Source organism: Cetorhinus maximus, chromosome 7 (genome assembly GCF_964194155.1).
Source record: "Cetorhinus maximus chromosome 7, sCetMax3.hap1.1, whole genome shotgun sequence".
NCBI lineage: Eukaryota > Metazoa > Chordata > Chondrichthyes > Lamniformes > Cetorhinidae > Cetorhinus > Cetorhinus maximus.
The window spans coordinates 88,285,898-88,313,301 of NC_135885.1; the positions used below are offsets into that span (position 1 = coordinate 88,285,898).

General features: G+C 45.7%; 1 protein-coding gene across 1 annotated transcript in view; it reads left to right on the forward strand.

The window, feature by feature from the left end:
- Window positions 1–27,404, forward strand: part of cep126 (centrosomal protein 126) — a 155,466-nt gene that overhangs the window by 124,148 nt on the left and 3,914 nt on the right. Inside the window, exons 9-10 of the mRNA XM_078544883.1 lie at window positions 12,049–12,124; window positions 23,424–23,636. Of these exons, the coding sequence (XP_078401009.1) occupies window positions 12,049–12,124; window positions 23,424–23,636 (289 nt within the window). The remainder of the gene's footprint in view (window positions 1–12,048; window positions 12,125–23,423; window positions 23,637–27,404) is intronic.

Sequence of the window (27,404 nt, forward strand, 5' to 3'; positions counted from 1 at the left end):
CGTGGTTTTTATGAGAGAGAAATCATGGGCAGGATCTTCCGGTCAGCGAGTGGGGGCCCACTCGCTGACATGTAAAATGACGCAGAACTCCCGATGTCACCCCACATCATTTCCATTTTCAGATCGGCAGGGCTGCAGCCGATTCAGCTGTGCGCCCGCCGACCTGTCAACGACCTATTGAAGCCATTTAAAAAGTACTTAACATAATTAATAAACCTGCCCATCCAACCTCAGGGTTGGCGGGCAGGCCGGGAGCCTGGCGGGCTTAAGAAAAAGCATGAAACCTCATCCACGGGCGGGATGAGGTTTCATGAGGGTTTTTAAATATTTAATAAAGGTTTCACTAAAAGTGGTGGACATGCCCCAACTCATGTGACAGTGTCACATGAGGGGACATGTCAGGGAAATTTTGCTTTTGTCTTTTTAACATTTTTAAATTTGGAGTTGATCTCCCTGAGGCAGCACTTAGCCCTCTTGGCTGAGGGAATCCCCCCTCGCCCGCGCAGGGAGCGCATAGCACTTCCTGGCAGACGTCACGCTGGGTGGACTTTAATTGGCTCGCCCACGTAAAATGGCGGCACGCCCCCAATCGGGGGTGCCAATTGGAGGTGCGCCTGCCCGTGCCTGCTCCTGCACTTCCCCCCCAACGGGGGGAAAATTTTTCCCCATGTTTGACAAATTTATTAGAATTTCTTTTGAGGCTGTAACTTGTCTGTAACTGTAACTAAGATAAAAGGGATGTAAGGCATTTGGATTTCCAAAAAGCATTCAATAAAGTGCTACACAAAAGGTTAATACAGCTTTTGAATTTGGGGGATAATATATTAGCCTAGGTGGAGGATTGGTTAATGGACAGAAAGTAGACAGTAGGGATTAATGGTGCATTTTCAATTTGGCAGGCTGTAACAAGTGGAGGGTCACAAAGATCAGTGGTGGTGCCTCAGATATTGATAATTTATATTAATGACTTAGATGAAGAGACCAAGAGTAATGTATCCAAGTTTGCTGATGATGCAAAGCCAGAATGACCCAGAACAGCGCAGTCCTGACTGGAGGCACCAGGAGCAATGGTGGAGCATAAAACAGAATGGGGAACAGCGCGGACCTGATCAAAGACACCAGCAGCAGCAGGTGTAAGATTTGATCATGGGTAATAGATTACTCAAAAGATTTGACTGACAATAGTTCAGTTTAAAAGTTAAAAGTGTTTTATTGAGAATTGATAATTCAATGCAACACATAGCATAGATGTAGCATTCACATGACCTGTGACAGGTAAAAAGGTTTCCTTTCCTGGATTGGACGGATAGAATGGCCTCTGCTGCCTACTGTAATGATCTCTTGTACATCTTTAGACAGATCAGGGTGTTAAGCTGAAGCTGGCAACCCTAACGAGCCTAGTTCACTCATCCATGATTTTTCCATTTTGACTACTTGTTATATACTTTATTTCTTGGAGTTGGTGGGTATCTTATGCCAATCACAAATCCAATGACACCTTCCCATCAAATTGCTCATTTATCAAGAGATAGGTACCCAAATTATACCCCTCCCACTCCAGCCTCTGGTCCATGAAGTCACAGTTCTGCTTACGTCTTGGAAAGACATCTGGGGCAGAATCTTCGGGTTGGCAAGCAGGGGCGGGCCCCGCTCTCCGATGCATAAAGTGACACGAGGTGATGTCAGGCCTGCATCCCGACGTCACCGCACGTCAATCTGATCCTCAGTTTGGCGGGCATGCAGTGGAGTTGGCGGGGCGGGCCCCGAACCAGCCTATTCCCCCCCCACCCACACAGGGAGCGCTCAGTACTTCCGGGTGCACGTCATGCTGGGCAGGCCTTAATTGGCCCACCCATGCAAAATGGCAACGTCCAGCCAATTGTCCGCGCCTGCCTGCCTGCCCCCACCAAACCCCCCCCTCCGGACAGGGAGAAAATTCTCCCCCTGGTTTTTTTCACCCCAACAGTTAATTAGTTAAGTGGGCTTGAGGCTCCACCATACCAAGCCTAGCGATGACTATACAAAGGTCAGCTTTTATGTTGTGCCCTTGGTCACATAATAGGCTTCCTGATGAAAGCAAAAACTATTTTGGAAGGTCTAGCAGGCTGCTGAAGAATTTTCCTTAATAAAGGAGGAAGAGAGACAGAGCTATTTCTAAAATACCCAATTAATTTCTTAAGATTTTATGTGGCATATAGCATACAGACGTATTTCAGAAAGAAAGCAAGAAGTGATGTCATAGGACAGCAGGTAGGTGATTGGCTGGTTAGTGTAAAGTCTCTTTTCTAAACTGGGGCAGTGGTTTAAACTAGGACTGGGAAACTATAAAGTACTGTATTAAATTTATAGCTTAACTAGCTGAACTAATTAATATAACTACAGATAATTGTTGAATAATCAGACAAAAGGAGAGACCTGGAGACAGTGCAACACTGACTATGAATCTGAACTAAACAGCAGGGAGAAAACCCAATAAAATCGTGAAGAGATGTCACAGTTTAAGGAGGAATTCGATTTAAATTAATCAACTATAAACTTAATTAGTATAAAAACTAAAACCAAACTGTTAATATATCATATAATGACAATCAGTATTCAATTAATTAATCAGAAATAGGGGATGACGTTTAAATTAGATCACAAGGGATAGTGACACTAAATGAGTTCTAAATTTTTTGGTAATTTAAATTTGTGATACATAGGTGATATGAGTTAAGTATGTTTCAGTTAACTCCTTATAAAATAAAGTGATGCCAGCACAAAAGAAGCAGCTGATTGGTGGCTAGCTAGTGAATCTTAAGTCTTAAATTTATTTCTATTAAGTCGATTAATAATCTAATAAATATCACATTCGATTCAATTTTGGAATTCCGGGACAAATCTTATGACCTGGACACCACAAAACACAGTAAGTACCATCAGCTGAAGCAGCTCAAGCTGGCAGCTACAGTACATCTGTGAAGTTGAGAATTTCTTGCTCAATAGAGGTACCAGTACACTATCGACTGTGTTCTATAGGCCTCTAACTAGTGGGAACGTTATAGAGGGACAAATTTACAAGGAAATTCCAAAAAAAGTACAAAAACTATAGAGTAATTACAATGGGGAAACTTTAGTTATCCTAATATAGACCTGGACTGTAACAGTGAAGTGAGCAGAGTAGGGTAGTTTCTAAAGTGTGTTTAGGAGAATTTTCTAGATCAGCATGTTTCCAGTCCAATGAGGAATCTGGATCTGTTTCTAGGGAATAAGGTGAATAGATCAAGTGTCAGTCAAGAAATATTTAGGGCACAGTGATCATAGTATCATCAGATTTACGTTAGCTATAGAAAAGGACAAAGAGCAATCAAGAGTAAACATAATTACTTGAGGGAGGGCCAATTTCAAAAGGGTGAGAATGGATCTGGCCCACATAAACTGAAATCAGAGTTTGGCAGGCAAACCTGTAACTGAACAATGGGCTGTTTTGAAAGAGGACAGAGTTTTTTTCACACAAGGGGAGAGGCAGGACAAATAAACCCAGAGCTCCCTGGATGATGTAAGATATGGAGGGCAAGATGAAGCAGTAAAAGGGTGCATATGACGGATGTCAAATTGATAGTGCAAGTGAGAATCAGGCTGATTATAGAAAGTTCAGAGGAAATGTGAATAAAGAAATAAGAGCAGGAAAGAGAGGAATGAGAAGAGATTGCAGCTAACATATAAGAGAATCCAGAAGTCTCCTGTAGGCATATAAATAGTAAAAGGGTGATAAAAGGAGGAGTATAGCCAATTAGGGACCAAACAGGGGATTTGCACATGGCGCCAGAGGGCATGGGTGATGTCTAAATGACTACTTTGTATTTATCTTTTCCAAAGAAGGTGGTACCTAAGTCATAGTGAAAGAGGAGGTAGTTGAGACACTGGATGGGCTAAAAATTAATAAAGAGGAGTTATTAGAAAGGATGGCTGTACTTAAAGTTTGTAAGTCATTTGGACCGGATCAGATGCATCCCAGGACACTGAGGGAAGTAAGGGTGGACATTACGGAAGCACTGGCCATTATCTTCCAATCCTTCTTAGATAGAGGGGTTGTGACAGAGAACTGGAGAATTGCAAATGTTACACTCTTGTTCAAAAAAGGGCGTAAGGATAAAACCAGCAACTATAGACCAGTCAGTTTAACCTTGATGATAGCAAAGGTTTTAGAAACAATAATCTGGAACAAAATTAACAGCACTTGGGCACCATTTGGATTAATTAAGGAAAGCCAGCACAGATTTATACAAAAATCATTTTAACTAATTTGATTGAGTTTCTTGATGAAATAACAAAAAAGGTTGATGAGGATATGTGGTTGATATGGTATACATAGACTTCCAAAAGGTGTTTGATCAAGGCGTTTGGGGACAGTATGGTCAGAAGGATAGGTACTGTTACCTACAGCTGTGACCAGGAGTTCTGAAAGTTGTGTTATCTGCTGGGTGCCTGAGTAAGGGCATCTTCTCATGACTGGAGAAGAACTTGGAGTGGGAGGGGAGAACCCAGTTGTCTTGGTCCACATAGGATCCAGTGACACAGGTAGAACTAGGAGTGATGTTCTGCTGAGAGAGTTTGAGGCATTGAGGCCCTAAGTAAAAGGTCACCTCTGGATTGTTACCTGAGCCATGTGCCAATTGGCATAGAGCCAAGAAGATTAGAGAATTAAATGCATGGCTCAAAGAGTGGTTCAGAAGAAGGGGTTTCAATTCATGGAGCACTGACATCAGGACTCTGGAAAAAGGGAGCTGTTTCATTTGGATGGGCTTCACTTAAACAAGACTGGGATCAGTATGCCAGCAAATTGTATAAATGTTAAAGAAGTAGGGGAGGGAAGAGTGAAGGGAAATTTAGAAATCCAAAGAGATAAGTGGAGACGATAGAACAATGCAGTAATTTGGGTAAAGACAAGCAGAATGGGACAGGAAGGGACAGAGAGTTTAATAAGAGTAATAATGCATCAGCAAATAATGTCCATGCAAATAATAATAGTAAAAAAATTAAAGGCTTTTTATCTGAATGTACAAAGCATTCACAATAAGATAGGATAAATGGTTTAGATCTAATTACCATTATAGAGACATGATTACAAAGTGACCAAGATAGGAAATAAATATTCCAGGGTACACAACATTTTGAAAAGACAGACAGAATGGAAAAGGAGGAGTATCCCTGAGAGTAAAGGAGGAGCTAAGGACAGTAGTGAGAAAGGACCTTGCCTCAGAAGATCAGGAAATTGAGTCAGTATTGGTGGATATGAGGAATAGGAAGGGTCAGAAAGCACTGTTGACTAGTTGCCCCCCTAACAGCAGTAAAACCATTGAACACAGCATTAATAAGAAATAATCAGACCGTAACGATGGCAATGTAATAATTGTGGGGGTCTTTAACCTTCTTATAGACTGGATCAATCAAATTGGTAAAGATGTTCTGGATGAAGAGTTTGTAGAATGCTTTTGTGACAGTTTTGTGGAACCGACAAGGGATTAAACCATTTTAAATCTAGTATTGTGCAATGAGGAAAGTTTAATTAGTAATCTCATCGTAAAAGATCCTCTGGGAAATAGTGATCATCATAAAGTTGAATTCTAAATTAAGTTTGAAAGCGACATACTCCAATTCCAAACAAGAATATTAAGAATTACATAGGGGAGTGCTGGCTAAGGTTGATTGTTTAAATAGACTAAAAGGTGTGGCAATAAATAAACTGTGGGAAACATTTAAAGATTTTTGAGGATGCAACTTGTCGGGCCAATAAAGGGGAACCAATGGATGTAGTGTACTTGGATTTCCAAAAGGCTTCCAAAAAATTGCCACAGAAAAGGGTAAGACATGACGAGAGCTCATGGAGTTGGGGGCAATCTATTAGCATGGATAGAAGATTAGCTAATGGACAGGAAGTAAAGAGTAGGACTGAACAGGGCATTTTAGGGTGGTAGGCTGTGATCTGCAAAGGTTGGGGCTTCAGCTATTTACAATCTATGTCAATGACTTCGATGAAGGGTCAGAGATTAATTAATCTAAGCTTGCTGATGAAACAAAACTAGGTGGATATGCAATTATGAGAAGGACACAGGCTGCAGAGAGATATGGGCAGGTTTAATGAGTGGGTAACAAGATTGCAGATGGAGTATAAGGTATAATGTGGGGAAGTGTGAGGTTATACATTTGGTAGTAAGAATAGAAAAGCAGAATATTTTTTAAAAGGCATGAAACTTATAAATGTTTTTCAGAGGGACTTGGGTGTATTCGTACAAGGAACACAGGAAGTCAGCATGCAGGTATAGAAAGCAAATAGGAAGGCAAATGGCATATTGATCTTTATTGCAAGGGGATTGGAGTACAGGAATAAGGAAGTTTTGCTACAATTATACATGGCATTGCTGAAACCATACCTAGAATACTGTACACCATATCTAGGGAAAGCTATACTTACATTGGAGGTGGTACTGCAAAGGTTCCCTAGATTGGTTTCTGGGATTAGAGACTTGTCCTTTGATGAGAAGATGAGTAAATTGGGCCTATACTCTCTAGAGTTTAGAAGAATGAAAGGTGATCTCATTGAAATGTTCAAGATTATGAAGGGGCTTGACAGGGTAGACATTGAGAGGTTGTTTCTCCTGGCTGAGGAATCTAGAACACAGAGGCACAGTCTCAGGATAAAGGGCCAATCATTTAGGACTGAGATGAGAAATTTGTTCACTGAAAGGGATTTGAATCATTGGAATTTTCTACCCCGGAGGCTTGTGGATGCTCCATTATTGAATATATTTAAGGCTAGGATTGACAGATTTTTGTTCTCTTGTGGAATCAAGAGATATGGGGAGCAGGTGGGAAAGTGGAGTTGAGACCAAAGATCAGCCACGATTGTACTGAATGGTGGAGCAGGCTTGGCAGGCTGCATGGTCTACCCCTGCTCCTTTTACTTATCTTCTAATAAGGTGCAATATAACAGGCTTGTAAGCAGAGTTGAAGCCCATGGACCAAAAGGGACAGTAACAGCATGGATATGATGTTAGCTGAATGACAGGAAACAGTGGTGAATGGTTGTTTTTCAGACTGGAGGAAGGTAAAACAGGGATCTTTGGCTTTATATATGTAGAGGCATAGAGTACAAAAACAATGACATGTGAACATTTGTAAAACATTGTTTCTGCCTGAACTGAAATATCATGTCCAATAGTGGGTGCCACATTTTAGGAAGGATATGAAGCATTGGAGAGGGTGCAGAAAAGATTTATGAGAATGATTCCAGGGATCAGGGACTTCAGTTTATAGATTTACTAGATTAGCCAAACTGGGGCTGTTCTCTTTAGAGAAAAGAAGGTTAAGGGGAGATTTGATTGCTGTGTTCAAATTCATGAGGGGTCTGGATAGAGCAGATAGTGAGAAATTGTTCCCAGTGGCAGAATGGTTGAGAACCAGAGGACACCAATTTAAAGTGATTGGCAGAAGAACCAGAGGCGAAATGAAGAAAAACTCTTTTATGCAGTGAGTAGGATATGGAATGCTGTGGCTGATAGGGTGGTGGAGCCAGATTCAACCATGGCTTTCAAATGTTTATTGGATCAATAGCTAAAGAGAAAAACATTGTAGGGGTGTGAGGAAAAGGCAGGGAGATGGAACTAACTGAGCAGCTCTAGCATGGAGTTGGACACATACACAATGGGTTGAATGCCCTCCTGTGCATCTATGTGCTTTAATTCTATGGTTGATGTTATAATTCCTCAGATATTGGTGAGGTAGTCTTTGTAGGATTGACTGGGCAGGATCCGTCTTTGTTGTTTGTGGTGTTTACCTAGGTTGATGCTGCATGGTCTGTCCAATTTTATTCTTTTTCAACTTTTGTACCTCAGTTTTATAACTGAGTGGAGTTAAGAGTCAACCACATTACCATGGTTCTGGAGTCACATGTCAAGATTGGATAAGGGCGGAAGATTTCCTTTCCTGAAGGACATTCATGAACCAGATGGATTTTTATACAATCTGGTGATTTCATGATCATTATTCTGGATTGATTAATTTTTAGAAATTAAATTCCCCCAGTTGCCTTGGGCCAGGACTTTCTGGCCCCAGTGCAGTAGATCCCGCTGCGGCGGATGCAGCGAGTCACACAGAAGTTCATTGACTTCGACTGGAAGATCCTGCCGGTGGGTGGTGCCAGAAAATCCCGTCCTTGGTAGCATTTGAACTCATGCCTTCAGAGCATTAGCCCAGGCTTCTGGGTAACAGTCCGGTAACATTATCACATTGCTACCATCCCCTAAAATTAATGAATTTAATGCTGCCTTAACAGAATAAGAAAAGCAGCATCGAACAAATAAATTAATGAAAGCTGGCAATAATGGAGACAAAGGAGTTCAATACATTGGAGAGAAGGTTAACTAGATAAGGATGTGCAGTTAATAAATTGAAAGGACCCTTGCATATCAGCAAAATTAATTAAGTTTAATATCTGAGTTCAGTTCAATAAAATTAAAGATTGGGTCTTCCTTGTGGAAATTTAATTAATTAAACATCAGCTCAGTTTAGGTAGAGGATTGAGGTTGGTAGAACTTGACATTGTCTAACCAGAGCTGCTAATGGATGGCCAAGCCATTTGAGGACAAGATATGCTGAAGTTTGTGACCCTTGGTCATGAGTGAACATACATAAATGGGTGCTGTATCAGGGGAATGACTGGGATTAGAGAGAGTAAAACTTTCACAGGAGTCGAGAAGCCACAGGAAATGACAGTGTCAAGAGCGTGACCATAAATTATGATGGAGGGAAATATTTAGGGAGGATTGAAGGATGATAAATTCAGAGAAGAAAGGGCAAGAGAATTTGCAAAGGAAACTGAATTCACAAAGAATAAGAAATTATTCAAGGCTGAGGCTGAGGGAGGAAACGAGAAACTCAGGCTGGGACTTGGATGGCAGTAGAAAATAAGGATGTTAAAGCGACTTGGAACAGGGTGAGGTGCAGCAAGGAGGACAAGCTATTAGAGGAGCAGGTTGAGAAATCAAGGTGTTATCTGGAGATAAGGCCTATATCACTACCACATCGTAAAGGAAATATGGATGATTTGCAATGCAGATGAACTAAAAACAGAACTGTCAGCCTGGGAAACATAAATAATCTATAAATATATTAGGGTGGAATCGTCAGGCGTGTTTAGTGGCGTGAGTGGACAATATGGCGAGAAGGCCAAAAATCGTGAAACCAATTTGCTATCGCCTGCTCAGCCTGTTGATGGTGGGCCACGTTCTCGCCATCGGACGTTGGGAATCTCATTGTAATACATCTGCATATCTCCCGTGCATCTGCCCTCACACCTTCCTCTCCCTCCCAGAACCATGATAGGGTCCCCCTTGCCCTCACTTATCACCCCACCAGCCTCCACATTCAAAGGATCATCCTCCGCCATTTCCGCCAACTCCAGCATGATGCCACCACCAAACACATCTTCCCTTCACCCCCCCTGGCGGCATTCCACAGGGATCGTTCCCTCCGGGACACCCTGGTCCACTCCTCCATCACCCCCTACACCTCAACCCCCTCCCATGGCACCTTCCCATGCAACCACAGAAGGTGCAACACCTGCCCCTTTACTTCCCCTCTCCTCACCGTCCAAGAGCCCAAACACTCATTTCAAGTGAAGCAGCATTTCACTTGCACTTCCCTTAATTTAGTCTACTGCATTCGTTGCTCCCAATGCGGTTTCCTCTACATTGGAGAGACCAAACGCAGACTGGGTGACCGCTTTGCAGAACACCTTCGGTCTGTCCGCAAGCATGACCCAGACCTCCCTGTCGCTTGCCATTTCAACACTCCACCCTGCTGTCATGCCCACATGTCCGTCCTTGGCCTGCTGCATTGTTCCAATGAAGCTCAATGCAAACTGGAGGAACAGCACCTCATCTTCCGACTAGGCACTTTACAGCCTTCTGGACTGAATATTGAGTTCAACAATTTTAGATCATGAACTCTCTCCTCCATCCCCACCCCCTTTCCGATCCCCCCCCTTTTTTTCCAATAATTTATATAGATTTTTCTTTTCCCACTTATTTCCATTATTTTTAAATGTATTTCCATCCATTGTTTTATCTCTACCTTTTAGCCTTTTTCGATTCCTTCACCCCACCCCACCCCCACTCCTGCTTTCTACCCTTAATTAGCACATTCCTTAGATAATATCACCACCTTCAACACCTCTTTGTCCTTTTGTCTATGACATCTTTTGGCTATCTCCACCTATCACTGGCCCTCTGTCCAGCTCTACCCCACCCCTTAAACCAGCTTATATTTCACCTCTTTTCTATTTTTGCTTAGTTCTGTTGAAGAGCCATACGGACTCGAAGCGTTAACTGTGTTCCGCTCTGCAGATGCTGCCAGACCTGCTGAGTTTTTCCAGGTATTTTTATTTTTGTTTTGGATTTCCAGCTTCCGCAGTTTTTTGCTTTTAGCTTATATAAGGCGTGCAGTTGGCGGGCTGCACTTCGCTTGGGACTTCAAGGTTTGTTTGCCTACCTTGCTTCAGTCAGCACTCGCCGTCATCAGCACTAGGCTTCACAAGACAGCACCACATCACTTTTAGGGGGCTCACGAGCAGGTCTTTATACATTAGATCAACCAAATGTGAGTGGATTTTCAATGGCTGTGGGGCTAGGACTTGCTTGTGGAAGCGGGAGAAGCAGCCTCAGGCAAGGGAAGAGGCTGCAGGGCCAGGGCTATACTGGGGAAGGAGGATATCCCAGGGTGTGTGTGGGGGCACATGTTGATCTGTGCAAGTGGCCTCAAGATGGTGAGGGCTGAGGAGGCAGTCTCCAGAGGAGATGAGGCCAGATGGATATGTGAGGCTATGTGTGTAAGAATGGGTGGTGATGTCTCTTGAGCTAGCAGTGAGTGAGATGGCGAGAATGCGTGAGGGGTTGAGTGTATGAGTTTAGAGTGATGAGATGGTTGCCATACTGTGGCGGCACAGAAGAGATCATTCATCCTGTATCTGCATTGGATGGCCAACCTCTTCTGTGTAGCATTGGCATTGATCACCACTGCCATCGCCTACTAAGCCGGAATGGTAATGTTGCTGCCCCTCCTGCAGCCAGAGCAGGGGGTAGAGGACATCACAGCGGGCCGCCACAGCATCCAAAAGGCGCTTGAGGGCTGCAGCCTACTTGTCTTTCTGGGCCATGTCTTCTTTGCAGCAGTCCTGGTCTGGTCTGAGTGCAGCTGTAATTTAAATGTGCCTGGTGTGATGAAGCAGCGAGGTGACGGCATGGCAGGTGAATCGGAGCTCGCCTGCCATTGGAATGGCGTGTATTCTGGGAATGCATAATTGATGTGGCAGGTTTGGGATGAAACAGCGTGAAAAGCTGCCATTGTGACCGGCGGATAAAGCATCGTTTATTCCGCCCACTTAGTGCAAACCTGAGATAATTCCGCCCATAGATTTGTATAATATAGGTATTTTTTGAACCTAAACCAAATGGACTCTCTAAAGCATTTAAACTATTTTTTGGAATTTCTTGTTATTTGTAAATTTCCTGCCCCATACATGTTAATGTCTTCTGTGGTCTTTTATAACTTTAGCAGTGCAATACAAAACTATGTCAGAAATGTATTTAAAATGATCTGTTGCAGCATTAATGCAAATTTACCTCCTTCAAAATACCAAATAAAATAGAATTTGTATTGGACATACCATCTTGCTTTGCATTTGTGTTAGCAATGCAGTGCATATTAAATCTTCCCCAAAAATTGTTGCAAATGAATTACTTGCTATATTTTATTTCTATTCTTGACTGTCCTATGAATCAAAAACTTCATTGGATGTTAAAGAGAAAGCACAATATCTCCATAAAGTAGAAAGTAAATTGATTGTGGCTGTTGTTCACACTTTTTGAATTCTCTGGTAACCCACACCACTCTATGGATCTAAGAGAGGGAATTTTACATGCCAAAATTGCATAGTAATTTGGTAAAGTTTTTGTTACTTTAGTTGCTACCATAACTTACAGATGTTATAAATTAATTTTTGTTTTTCAGAACATCCAGATTAGTCCATTTCCAAGTGCCTTTGATCCAGTCCAAACACTAAATGCTGTTCAAAACACTGAAGAAGGTGCAGTTTATACTTTACGAAAAATAACAAATGTTGGCTTATCAAGTGCAGACTACTTTGAACATTTGCATTCTTTCAATGGCAACATATTTTGAATACTGACAAGTACAGAGATAATAATTTGTCGTAAAAATAGTGTCTGGTATTGTCTGCACATTGGTTTATCAGACCAATCAAAAACTAGTTTCATTTTGTGGAACGGTACTGATTGTCCCTTTTTCTGTCCAAACAACAAATCTAAAATGCTAAGAATTTTGATAGTTCAATGCAATATTACTTTAATTTGCGCATTAAGGTTTTATCTTCATTCTTTTAAGATTATTTGTGCTTATTTTAGTTATTTTCTTGAGCAATGCTTTTATTTGTAACAGGTCATATCTGACTAATCTATTGAGATTTTTGAGGAGATCGTTGACATGGTGTATAAAGAAGCGCCTGTGGACTTTGTGTCTACAGACTTCAGATGACATTGATAAGGTTATGCACAAAAGATTATTAGCAAAAATAAAAGAGCATGGAATTACGCTTGTGGCAAGGGTCGGTAGTTGTTTATGAGGTAGAAGACAGAGAACAGGGTTAAAGAAAGCATTAAATTAATACTGAAAATGCTAGAAATACTCTGTAGGTCAGGCAGCTTTTGTAGAGAGGGAAATCAAGTTAACATTTCAGAAGTCAATGACCTTTCATCAGAATTGGAAAGAAATATAGATGTAACAGATATTAAGCAAGTACAGAGGCAGGGAAAGGTGGGTTTGGGTGGGGGGTGATGCACAGGAAAGAACAAAGGGGAAGGTGTGTGATAGGGCAGTAGGCAGGATAAGAGAATAATTGACGAAGGGAAGAAGGTGCAATTGAAATGCGGTATTTATAGGACAAGTAAAGAAATAAAAGATGGTTCTAAAGAAGATGTAAATGGTTATAGCAGAAACGTTACCAACAGCTGTTGTCCAAAAAAAGGAAGCAGTAATTATGATCTGAAATTGTTGAACTCAGTGTTGATTCTGAAAGGCTATAAAATGCCTAACTGAAAGATAAGATGCTGTTGCCCAAGCTTACTTTGAGTTTCATTAGAACAATGTTGAAGGCTGGGGACAGAAAGTGGGATTGGAATGAGAATTAAAATATCAAGCTCGGGTTCATGCTTGCAGAATGAACAGAAATGCTCTACAAAGTGATCTGCGCTTGGTCTCCTCAGTATCGAGAAGACTACATCATGAATGGCGAATATACCAAATTGAAAGGCCAGAATTTTCCTGTTGGCTTGCGCGGGCGGGCCCCGTACGCCAATGTGTAAAATGACGCGCGGTGACGTCAGGCGAGCGTCCCAACGTTCCCGTGCACCATCGCGATATTTAGGCGGGCAGGCGTGCGATGTTCTTGGATGTGCGCCTGCCATGAATTATTCATGTAGTTAAGGCCCGAGAGTTAGCAATTGACTGCAATTTTTCGGTGCCTGTGCGATCTTCAGGACATCGCACAGGCGCAATGGGCAGGCGGGTAGGAGACGTTTGTATAAACCTCATCCACGGGCAGGGTAAGAGGGGTGAGTGGGGTCGCGAATGTTATCTGTCAGATATTTAATTGTGAAAGTTACTGATATTTGCCTGTGTGAGCAGGAATTCTTCAAACTCATACCAGCTGCTTGGACAGGAATAACAGCCTTCAGGTCAGAATTCTACAGTGAAGATCATTTTTGGGGCCTGCAGGAAGCCTTCCTTTAGCCTTGGAATAGGAGTTGTGCTCCAAACTGGAGGCACCTCCTCTGAGGAGGAAGGGAGGGATCGAAGGGGGAGGAGGCCAGGAGTCCATATTCAGCCTCCAGGGGAGCCACCTTTGGGAGGAGAGGTGCAGGCACAAGGGGCAGAGGGCCAACAGGAATTCCAAGGCGGAAGGGGCCGCAGAAGACGCCACTATCCTGCTGCCAGGGTATACAGGCGGCAAAGCAGCTATCTCAATATGTCTGAGGTGCAGTGCCGAAGGAGGCTCCGTCTCTCAAGGGAGACAGTCACCTCCATCTGTTAGATGATAGGCCCCTGAGATCTGCGCCAACTGTGTGGGTGGCACCCCATGCCAGTGACGTTAAAGGTCACAGCTGCCCTCAACTTCTATGTCTCTGGCTTTTTCCAGGGATCGGTGGGTGATCTTTGCGGAGTCTCCCAGACAACTGTCCACACTTGTGTCAAGCAGGTGACAGACGCTCTGTTCAGGCGTGCATTGACTTTCATCCACTTTCATCTTTCAGCCAGAGGCTTCACAGTGATTGCTGGCTTCCCCCCACGTCCAGGGTGCAATCAACTGCACACATGTGGCCATCAAAGTGCCAGCAGGTAAGCCCAGTGCCTTCGTCAACAGGGAGGGATTGTACTCCTTGAACGTGCAGATAGTGTGTGATCACAAGCTGCAGATTCTGCAAGTCTGTGCAAGATATCCAGGCAGCTTCCACGATGCTTACATACTCAGACACTCCCAGGTGCCGGGGCTCTTCAGTCCGGCTGGATGGATGGCTGCTGGGTGATAAGGGCTATGCCCTCAAAAGGTGGCTCATGACGCCTCTCCGCCATCCAAGAATAGAGGCTGAGCAGCGGTACAACAGGAGCCACGCCTCCACAAGGGCTGTGGTAGAGAGAACCATCGGCTTTCTCAAGATGCGCTCCCGATGCCTGGACCGTCCAGGGGGAGCACTCCAATACCCCCCAGATCATGTGTCACTTATAGTGGTTGCATGCTGTGCTCTCCACAATGAGGCGCTGGAAAGGGGCAACACAAAGGACGAAGAAGATGTAGACACAGTTGCTCCGGATGCACACGATCAGTCCAGCAATGCGTCCAAGGATGAGCGCACAAAGAAGAATGCTGAGGGGGTAGACGCTGACCCGGGCATACTCCAGGGAGGCAGGGACACCCAGGAGGCTTTAATCCAAAGAACCTTCAGCTAGCACACCGCAGATGGACCTTCAACACACACCAGGGCTGCAGGCTCCATTCTCAATACCTGAGTGCCAAATCTGCCAGAATAGTAACATTAACTAAGGCCCTTGTCAATGAAGCTCAATGTCAAACAACTCACTCATAACATCATGGGTTCCCATTCACTGCAGAAGTAAAGAATCACTCTGAGTCATTGCAACATATCAAAATTTATTGAGATTACAAAAGTAACTTTAGAAACCAAAAAAAAGGTGTTGCACATCACGCCAAGTCTTAAATGAACTAACATGGGGCAACTTAAAAGCACCAGTGAGAAACCCATGGTGTGCCTAACGTGCCTTAAATTTATGCTTACTTGTGCTACATGTAGGTGCTGACACTGGCATCTGAGGCAGCCTGCTCACTCTGCTGTCCTGTTGGCCTCGATGACCTTGGCGGCTGTCCTCTGGCCCCGGAGCCTTTGATGGCCCTGCCTGGAAGGGAGCAGCCAATTCCACAGCTGGCATCTCCCCAGTCGCTGCAGCCTCATCGGATGCTATGGTCACTGCTGCCCTCATCCAGAGCACCCTGAGAGGAGCCCACAGAGATGACAGGCAACTGCTGCACTGATGTGAGGTCGCTTTGGACCTCCCTGATCACCGTAGATGGATGGATACTGAGTTGGGATACTTGGTGCCCAAGCTATCTCCCACACTGGCACTGACCAGCTGAGGCCAATGCCGCTGTGAGGGCTTGCAGGTCTGAGCGCAACCCCAGGAGGCCCTGATTGTTCTCCTGGAGGAGCCTCTCCACCAGTGTCACCAGCCTCTCCATGGAGGAAGCATTGCACTCAGCCATGAGGCTCATTGCATCGGTGATGCTCCACAGGACTCCTCCAGCACGGACATTATGCCACACATTGCCTCATGTATCTCCGCCAGATCCTCCCGTATACCCTACTGCACTTCCAGCATTTTCTGCCTCACGGACAACTCCAGAGGCACATCATCAGCCACCGACCAAGCAGGTGCCTAGTCCTCAGCAGTCCTCCGACTGCCGGCACCCTGGGCACTCTCTGTCATAGCCCGCACCTCAAACGAGTGTGAAGTGCCCTCACCACTGTGCCCCCAGGACACTAGCCAAAGATCTAATTCCCACCGAGGTGCTAGTATCTGCGCTGGTGCCTGCCTGGCAGAGATGGTGTGACGATTCCTTCTGTGACCTTGGGTGTGAGAGATGGCCCCTCTGCCTCCTCCTCCCGGCCCTGCTCAGGTGATTCTGAAAGGAAGAACAAGGACATTTGATTAGTTAAAGTGCAGACAATGTCAATTTGAATGCTGGTCCCACGGATCATTATGCGCTCATCCTTCCAAAATCAATGGTCAACCCATGTTGCAAACTTCAATCACTGAGCATTCAGCAGTGCCATGGCTTTTGGGACACACATGGTGACCTGAGTGCTCGGCAAACATACCTCCCCATACCACCGGTGGACCTGGGCACATGGCGCCTCTCCAGATCCATGGCCTGCTGTTCAAAAGGAGTCAGAATCGCCAACTGGGCCTGGCCTCTGCCAGTCCGCATCTGCTTGGCAGAATTGTGTGCAGTCTTCTCCTGAAAAGTAGAGAAGAGCATTGATTAATCCAGCCTGTACCTGGATTCCCATCGCATCCCTGCCAATCTAATCAGAGTGGGACATTGCAGGACTCCGGTTCTTTGTCACCCTGCAGCTGCCGCACACCCACACAAAGAAGCCAGGGCTGAACCCCCATTGCCCAAATGCTGCCTCCTTCACGTGTGGCACCACAAGGTATAACCTTGCAAAGCAAGGAGGCACAAGCACGTGGAACACAAAGGCCGGCAGATGGATTGGTGACCCGCCACCTGGAAGCTCCCCCCCAGCATGTTAGCACCCTGACTTTGACATGCTTCCCAGTTCTAGCACTATGCCTAGGTGCAGATCCTTGAGTTTCACCCCCATTCTACACACTGGGTGTCAGTGTCACACATGCTGCGGGTGCAGAACCCAACTTAGCTCAACCCTCTCAGATTGAACTAGGCATGGGCAATATCTGCTGGCTCACCCAGTGAGGGATACATGCTGTGAAAGATTCAATGTCATTACTGGGGGGTGGGGGGTGCTGTTGGGAGGAAAGGGTGACAGCTGCATTAAATCACCTCAGCCAACATGATACTCACCCTTCCCGAGCACAGGAGGTCATTGAATCTTTTTCGGCACTGGATCCACGTGCATTGCACTACATCATGGGAGCTCACACACTCAGCCACCTCCTCCCATGCACGTTTGGTCAGGTGGAGAGGCCTCCCTCTCCCATCCCTTGGAAGCAAGACCTCCTGCCATGCTGCCACCTCCTCCAGGAGGGCAGCTAGGCACTCATCCAAGAACCGAGGGGCACACTGCCCTGCTGGCCTACCCTCCGGCCTGGCCTGCCCCGCTGGCATACCCTCCAAACTTGCGTGCTGAACAGTAACCCTCTGCTGAGCCCTTCTGCCGGCCAATGTGAGCAGCCTAGCAAAGGCTGCCAGACCTCCAGTTAAACAGGCCGGCGGGTCGCCATTGGACCCAGTGGTCTGTGCACGCCCACTGCCGCCCGCCCATTCCCACTATCCTCGGGAGTCGAGAAATACGCTGGGTGGGGCTTAATTGGCCCGCCCGTGTAAAATGGCGGCGCGGACCCGATCACGGGCGGTGATCTGGTCTGTGCCCGCCCGTTAACTGGAAGGAGTGCTTGCGGTCCTGGACAAAGGAAGGTAAAAGGGCAAGTGTTTCAGCTCCTACAATTGCAAATTACAATATTGTGGGGAGTGGAGAGGTTATTGGAAGGTAACTGAGGATTGGACGAGGATGTCAGGGCAAAACTGTCCCTTTTGATTGGTGAAAGGGGAGGGGAAGATTAATTTTGTGGTGGCATCATACCGGAGGTGGCAAAAATGGGCATTGAATGTGGAGACAAGGTGAGGATTAGGTGAACCCTATTGTGGTTCTGGGATGGAGGAGAAGGGCTGAGAGCAGAAGCGCAGGAAATGGGACAAACGTGATCAAGGAGCCTATCAGCCATGGTGAAGTAGAATCCTTGGTTGAGGAAATAGAAAACCATATTGAATCACTAATGTGGAAGGTGACATCACCAGAACAGATGTAACAGTGATGGAAAAACTGGGGAATAGTCTCCTTACAGTAAGCAGGGTGGGAGGAAATGTAGTAAAGTAGTTGTCAGTGTCAGTTGATTTATAAGGGATATCAGTTGCTAGCCAACCTGCAGAAATGGAGATAGAGAGGACAGGGAAGGGAAGAGTTGAAATGCAACATGTGAAGGCAAAGGAAGGGTAGAAATTGGAAGCAAAGTTGATTAAATTTTCCAGTTTGTGGCAAGAGCTAGGAACGGCACCAATACAATCATGTGTGGAGAGGAAGACAGAGTTAACGTTTCAAGTCCGTATGACTCTTCATCAGAATGTTGAAGCTGTCAGATGCTGTCAGACCTGCTGAGTTTTTCCAGCAATTTTTGTTTTTGTTTCAGATTTCCAGCATCTGCAGTATTTTGCTTTTACCAATACAATCATTGTTGTACCGGAAAAAGAGGTGAAGAAAAGGATCTGAGCAGAATTAGAACAAAGAATGTTCCACATATCTCACGAAAAGGAAACATTCTCTGATTTGGGGATGATGCCATGTGGTTTTCCCCAGGTACCTGTACGGGGTCTCAGGCTTTCACCATATATATCAACAACTTGGTTGAAGGAACAGAGACCTGTATATCCAAGTCTGCAGATGGCACTAAGTTAGAAGACAGAGTAATTGTGTGAACTGGAGCAGGAAGTTACATAAGGGCATCAATAGAATAAGTCAGTGGGCAAAATTATAGCAGATAGAATTCAGTGTAGGGAAGGATGAAGCATCCTGTTTGGATATGAGAAAGGCAAAGCAGAACATTTCATTAATGTTGAGAAAATAGGAACTGTAGAAGAACAAAAGGATTTAGGTATATTTGTGCCCATGTTGTAATTTACCTCAAGGGTGTTAGAATGCAAAAGTAAAGAAGAAATAGTTGTTATACAGAGTATTGATCAGATCGCATCTGGAGTATTGCATTTGGTTTTGGGCACCAAATGTCAAGAAAGAAATTTGGGCTTTGGAGGGAGTAGCACGCAGATTCACCAAATTATACCGGGACTTAAAGAGCTAAGTTGTGAGAAAAGGTTACACAAACTTTGTTCGTATTCCCCTCAGTCTAGAAGGTTAAGGAATAATATAGACAAGGACTTTAAATTGATAAAGAGACTCTAATGTAGCTACAGAGAAAACATTTCCTTACTAGGGGAATCCAGATGAGGGGGCATTCTTTTAAAGCAGGGCCATTTGTGAATGAAATCAGAAAGCATTTTGTTTTTTACATAAATTAAGAACACCACAAAGCTTAATGTAAAAACTTCTCCAGACCATCGACAGGCAAAACAGTGCAACTCAGAATGGAATTTCAAGGCCAGTTCTTTTATTTTGTAGGCAGTATTGTTACCACAAACTTAAAACAAAGGGAAGGATTTTTATCCTCCAATGAGGGTGAACACAGGGGAAGGCAGGCACAAAACTTTACACCACTAGCCAGCATGCTGGTTTACTTTTACAAACCCGCCCCCAAAGCCATTTCTCCAGAGGCAAGATCAGAAATGGTAGGGTACGGGCCTGCAAGTGCCGAATGGCCAATTAGCAATAGTTGAAGGCCAATCGCCAAATATGGCAGCAGACCACAGGGCCAGTGCCCCAGACAGGCTTTGGGGGCTTCCCTGTCTGCTTTGCCTCAGCTGCGGCCATTGGGGAGGGACCCCACAATAACCGGCCGCTGAGGGGATTTGTTAATATAAATGGTAAACAAGGTGGAGAGAGGGCACCTCCTATTGGCTTTCCAGCTTTGAGAGCTCACCCAGCATCCTTAATTAAACAGCAAGCCCACCCACAGGTCATCAATTGACCAATTTGGTGAAAAGCACTGCCAGGTGACTGTTTCCCACACAGTGGGATCCTGGCCCACATTTGACCCTGATGTCGGGGTATGGAAGCCCACGGGGAATATCCTGCCCAAAATGTTTGCATAGCAGACAAATATGTAACTGGGTTTACTTTATATTTTTACATTTGAATCATAGAATGGTTACAACAAAGAATGGTTCTCTGGGCTCTGAGCCAAGCATACATAATGAGGCTTGGCTGAGAGCCTAGACATCATTAAGCTTGTTGAAACAGCTATGCCCTAGAGAAAACATTGATTGACAGCTCAGACTCATCTCTGCTTTCAATTTCAGAGTTTATTTATGCAAGTTAAGTGGCTTAGGGGTTTTGTGGATTTGGTTATTGATACCTTAAAGAGTCTGTATGATAGATACTTTTATTAACTCCTAGTGAAGTGACTTTCTTTTCAACATAGGAGAAAGTTATGAATGAATTACCTTTTTCAAAGCTTTTTTTTAACACATTCTACTGTCACTACAGGGTTCATTGACCCACTACAGATGGCCTAGAACCAATGACTCAAGAAACTTGATGCCATCCAGGACAAAGCAGTCCACTTGATTGGCACCCCATCCACAAAAAATCACCTCCTCCACCACTGACAACAGTGGCAGCAGTGTGTACCATCTAGAAGATGCACTGCAGGAACTCAACAAGGCTCCTTAGAGAGCACCTTCCAAACCCATGATTGCTACTATCTAGAAGGACAAGGGAAGCAGACACGTGGGAACACTACCACCTGGAACTTCCCCTCCAAGCTATTCACCATCCTGACTTGGAAATATTTCATAGTTCCTTCACTGTTATTGGATCAAAATCCTGGAAGTCCCTCCCTAACAGCACTGTAGGTGCACCTACATAGCATGTACTGGAGCGATTCAAGATGGCAGCTCACCACCACCATCTCGAAGGCAATTAGGGATGTGCAATAAATGCTAGCCCAGTCAGTGACGCCTACATCCAATGAATGATTTTTTTAAAAAGGGCATGAAAGTGCCACAGCTTGGTATAGGCAGCGTGGGTGGGCGGAAGGGCAGAGCTTTGCATGGGGGCCATGGGGGGGATTGGTGGAAGGGCAGAGCTTGGCATAGGGGGCAGGAGGGACCATAGGGATTGGGTGGGAGGAATCAGGCAGCATGGATGGGGCATGGGGAGTTTTTGGTAGATGAGGGGGGAGGGTGAGGGAAGGAGGGCCTTTATGTTTTTATTTTAACTCGGACAAAGTCCCATGGCACTGAGGTGGGCCTTTTAAACAGCCCGTCTCCCCACCTGGCAGCCTCCAAACTTTTCTTCAGCTGGCTGGCCTGACTCCAGCCTACCCCAGCAACGAAGACCCCGGCTTTGCAGACACTTTCTCCTCAGGTGGGCGGGCCAAGCCAGGAATTTTCCCGACTCCCGCTACCTGCCTTGAGGATGAAAATCCAGGCCAATATTCCAGTTGAGGCTGAAGCAGTGTTTTATAAAAGTTCACCCATAATCTCCTTGATTTTGTACTCTATCCCTCTTTTTATATGCTTTATTAACCACTTCTTAATCTGTAATTTGTGTACGTATACCTCCAGGTGCCATTGTTCCTACACCCACTTTGGAAATGTATTCTTTATTTTCTATTGCCTCCTTGTTCTTCCTACAAAAAATATCACTTCATATTTCTCCGCATTAAATTCCATCTGCCTCATGCCTGTCCATTCCACCAGCCTGTCTATGTCTCTTGAAGTTCATCTCCATCTCACAGTTCACAATACTTCCAAGTTTTGTGTCGTCTGCAAATTTTGAAATGTTGCCCTGTACACCAAAGTCTAAGACTCAGGTTTTCGTCCCCAGGTCGAGTTCGCAGAGTTGGGAGATTTCCCGGCTCAGTGAACCCGAATGACTGTCCACAAGTTGGATTTTTGATTGGGGCAGGGTGCACGCTGAAATGGGAGTTAGTGCGGGCAACCCTGGAATAAGTACAGAGGCTGCCGGGTGCGGAGAAGGGCTGGGTGCAAGGCCTCTGTCCTCTGGCACTGTGTTTAAATTTTTTAAAAAACAAAAAAATCCCTCCAGTCCTCAGCCCCCCTCTCCCCCCACCCCCCACCCCCACCCCCATCCCCCTCCCATACTCCCTTGGCCCCATCCATGTCAACTTATGCCAACCTATACCCCCTCCCACCCCAATAGCCCCTCATAACCCCTATTCTACCCCATACCCCCCACCCACCACCCTTTGCCCATACCGCATCCATGTCAACTCACCTAGTATCCTTTGACACTTCCTGGGCAGCTTGAGAGTTCCAATGAGTTTGTGTGTAAAAAGTGAATAATCATGCTTAATTCTAACAATCTCAAAGGGTACTTTATCTCTCCCAAAGGGTGCCTTACCTCCCTAAAGAATGCCTTACTTCTCCGAAAGGTGTCCCAGGACCCTATCCAAAGAGGTATCTTACATCTCCAAAGGAGTACCCTAGCTATCCAAATAGTCCACCCGGTTCAGACCTCCTGTTACCTGGTGTGCTCTGCGCACTCTGGGATTCACACAATTAGGGTTCAAAAATCCCACTTCAGTGGAGGCAGCTCCTGATTTAAATGTTCAGCTGCTGTGAAGATGGGAAATGCCATGTTTGAGGGGGAGGACTTAGACATTTTGTCCATTTCTGGAATTTTCCCCATGAAGGAGAGGCTGTCTGTCATCTGGAAAATCTGGTCCTCAGTCATTAATATGCATTAAGAAGAACCGGAGTCCTAACGGCAACTCCTTGGGAACCCCAATGTAAAACTTCCCCCAGTCTGAACAACTGTTCACCAATACTCTGTTTCCTGTCACTCAGCCAATTTCATATCCATGTCGCTACTGCCCATTTTGTTCCATGAGCTTTAACTTTGCATATAGGTCTGTTGAATGGCACTTTATCAAATGCCTTTGGGAAGTCCATGTACACCACATTAATCGCATCATCCTCATCAACCTTCTCCATTACCTCATCAAAAAACTCAAATCAAGTTAGTTAAACCCAATTTGCCCTTAACAAATCTGTGCTGGTTTTTCTTAATTCATCTGCATTTATTCAAGTGAGTGTTAATTTTGTCCTAGATTTACTAGGGTTTCTAAATTGTACTGTTAGAATAAAACCTAATTTCACAATTGGGGAGGGTGATGCTGTTAAACTTTATTATTTAAAACCAAAATTGAAAATCCTAATAATGTTGTGGTGAGCTTTGTTTAGTATACAGAATATAAAGTTCCATTTTACACTAATATAATCTCTTGCTTGTTCCTCATTTGCTGCCAGGCGGTCTGACTTTCAACATATGTATTATTAGCATTAAAACTGAAGTTTAAAAAGCCTAATAAATCAACTGTTTTTGCATTGCTTGTCTCCTCAGCAGTTTCAGAAAGCATTGAACAATTTATGCTAGCAGAAAACCTGGTAGAAACATCTGCTGTAGATAGTGACATCCTGGCTGCTATGGAAGCAATAGAGACTCAACGATACGGTTTTCTTCAAAACAAAGTACAACGATTAGGCCTCAGTGCACTATCATTTGAAGAACAAAAGCTTCTTCAGTCATTAGACCGTCTCAATCAAAGATTGCAGTGTAAGTGAATTAATCTAGGAGCTGTTGAACTAAAGCTTTCCTATTGGTATGTAAGGAATTCTGACCCAAGTGGATTAAAGAGTTGCCTTTCAGTTAAGTTTCCAAAGTTTGCTTGAACTTTACTTAAATATTTACAGTTTGAAATGCCATGTTGTGCTATATTATGAATGCAAATGTAGCATATTGTATAAGTGATGCAAAACTTGTAAGTGGAATTTTGGGTATCATGACCTTTCTGCGGGTTCAACACACGTGCCCAGCTCCCTTTGCTCTGACAACACTATTCCTAGCTGGAATAGAGATTATTATTATTAGATAATTCCCTGTCATTTACACCTGGAGACCACATTGCTAGCTGTAAGTGACTGGGATTGATTTTACTCAATTTGTATGTAACTATTCTCTGCTCACTGCATTTTGCTGGAAAAATCATCCTGCTTTTATTAGGAGACATTACTGTCATTTTGGTCATAGGTTCTGTTAGCTGTAGTTCATAGAAACTCTTTTTAAATGAATCCTCTTTGCTGAATAAATAGACTTTGTTTGCTGCAAAGTCTTGATGTAAGTCTTGCACTGCCTCCAAATCATGGGCTCACGCAATGATGTCAACTCTGAAATAAATATTAGTTACAGATATCATAACAATTAGTTAGTATTATGTACACAGTTAAAGTTAATGAAAGTGTTTCCTGGTCCATTGAATTTAATATCTTCATCCTCAAATCCCTCCACAAGCTTGCTTTACCATATCTACAAGTTCATCCAACCTGGTGTCTCCTTCTGCATTCTTTGCTCCTATGCCTCTGTGCATTCACCACCATTCCCCCCGCACCCCCCGCCACCCCACAGCTCCTTTTACCCCACACTTGGGGGAGAATTTTCTCCCCATTGGGTGGGCCAATTAAGGCCAGCTCAGCGTGAAGCGTGGCTCCCGAGGATAGCAAGAATGGGCGGGCAGCGGCGGGAGTGCAATGACCGCGGGTCCAATGGCGACCCGGCGGTCTGTTCAAACAGAGCGCAGGCAGCCCTGCAAAGGCTGTTCATCATGGTCAATAGAAGGGCCCCTCGGAGCGCTGCTGGAGAGCAGGCCAGGCAGGAGGGTAGGGCAGCCGGGCACTGTGCCCCTCGGTTTTCTGATGAGTGCCTGGCTGCCCTCCTGGAGGAGGTGGCAGCACAGCGGGAGGTCCTCATTCCTAGGGACGGGCAGAGGAGGCCCCCCCACCTGACCAAACATGCCTGGGAGGAGGTGGCATAGATAGTCAGCTCCCATGACGTGGTGCAACGCACGTGGGTCCAGTGCCGCAAGCGATTTAACGACCTCTTGCACTCGGGAAGGGTGAGTACCATGTTGGCAGAGGTCACTTAACACAGTAGATAGGCTCAATCTCAAGGATCTGCGCCTAGGCGCAGTGCTGGAACTGCAAAACATGTCAAGGTCAGGCTGCTGACATACTGGGAGGGGAGCTTCCAGGTGGCGGGGCACCCATCCATCTGCTGCCCTTGGTGTTCCATGTGCTTGTGTGTCCTTACTTTGCAAGGTTAGACCGTGTGGTGCCAATTGTGATGGAGGCAGCATTTGGGCAAGGCGGGGGTCAGCCCTGGATTCTTGGTGTGAGTGTGCGGCAGCTGCAGGGTGACAAATCACTGGAATCCTGCAATGTCCCACTTTGGTTGGGGTGGCAGGGATGCAATGGAAATATAGGTACAGGGTGGATTAATCAATGCTCCTCTATCCTTTTCAGGAGAAGACGGCACACAATGCTGCCGAGCGGATGCGGACTGGTGGAGGCCGGGCCCAGTTGGCCATAATCACCGGATAAGAGCAGGAGGCGATGGATCTGGAGAGGCGCCATGCGCCCAGGCCCACTGGTGGCAGTAAGGCTGGGGTGCCACGGGGAGGTAAGATTGGCGCGCACTGAGGTCACCATGTATGTCTCAGCAGCCATGCCACTGCTGAATGTTCAGTGATTGAAGCTTGCAACATGGGTTGACCATTGATTATGGAAGGACGTGTGCACAATGATCCAGGGAACCGGCATGCACATTGACATTGTCTCCACTTTAACTAATCAAATGTCCTTGTTCTTCCTTTCAGCATCAGCGGAGCAGGGCTGGGAGAAGGAGGCAGAGGGACCGGTCGATGGCTGATGATGTGCCTCTGGAGTCGTCCGTGAGGCAGCAGACGCTGGAAGTGCGTCAGGGTATGGGGGAGGATCTGGTGGAGATACATGAGGCAATGTGTGGCATGGTGCCCGTGCTGGAGGAGTCCACGCGAAGCATCACCAATGCAATGAGCCTAATGGCCAAGCACCATGCTTCCTCCATGGAGAAAGTGGTGACTCTCATGGATAGGCTCCTCCAAGAGAACACTCAGGGCCTCCTGGGTTGCACTCGGACCTGCAAGCCCTCACAGCAGCATTGATCTCAGCTGGTCAATGCCAGTGTGGGAGATGGATTGGGCACCAAGTATCCCAGCTCGGTGTCCATCCATTAACGGTGAGCAGGGAGGTCCGAAGCGGCTTCACATCGGCGCAGCAGCTGCCTGCCATCTCTGCGGGCTCCTCTCAGGGCACTCCAGATGAGGGCAGCACTTCCTCCACCCCTCTGCCAGTGACCTTGGGATCCGATGAGGCTGCGGTGACTGGGGAGATACCAGCCGTGGAACTGGCCGCTCCCTCCCAGGTGGGGCCAACACAGACTCCACAGGCTAAAGGACGCCTGCAAAGGTCATAGAGGCCAACAGGACAGCACAGTGAGCAGGCTGCCTCAGGTGCCAGTGCTAGAGAGGGGGAGCACCTAGATGTAGCACCCGGAAATGTAAACTTAAGGCACCTTAGGCACACCATGGGTTTCTCATGGTGGTTTTATGTTGCCCCGCTATTAGTTGATGACAAGTTGTTGTGATGCCGAACACCTTTGCATTCAGTTTATTTTCTGCTTCATTTTGTTAATTCATTAAGTTTTGATATGTGAGCATGCTTCAGGGCGATTCCTTACTTCTGCAGGTGGATGGGAAGCCATGATGTTATGAGTGAGCTGTTTGTCATTGAGCTTTATTGACAAGGCACATAGTTAGTGTTCCTGCCCAGGCAGATTTTGCTCTCAGGTATCGAGTATGGAGCCTGCAGCCCTGGCTTGTTTTGGAGGTCCATCTGTGGTGGGCTTGCTGAAGGTCCATTCGATTAAAGCCTCCCGGGTGTCCCTGCCTCCACATCTACCCTCTCAGCGTTTTCCTGTGCGTGCTCATCCTCAGACTCACTGCTGGACTCATCATGTGCAGCCGGAGCAACTGTGTCTACATCTTCTTCCTCCACTGCGTCGTCCCTTTCCAGTGCCAGATTGTGGAGAGCACAGCATGCAACCACTATCAGTGACACATGATCTGGGGGGTATTGGAGTGCGCCCTCTGAACAGTCCAGGCATCGGAAGCACATCTTCAGAAGACTCATGGTTCTCTCCACCACAGCCCTTGTGGAGGCGTGGCTCCTATTGTACCGCTGCTCGTTCTTGGATGGCGGAGAGGCGTCATGAGCCACCTTTTGAGGGGATAGCTCTTGTCACCCAGCAGCCATCCATCCAGCCGGGCTGGAGCACTGAAGAGCCTCGGCACCTGGGAGTGTCTGAGCATTTAAGCATCGTGGGAGCTGCCTGGGTACCTTGCACAGACTTGCAGAATCTGCAGCTTGTGATCACACACTATCTGCACATTCATGGAGTGGAAGCCCTTCCTGTTGATGAAGGCACCGGGCTCACCTGCTGGCACCTTGA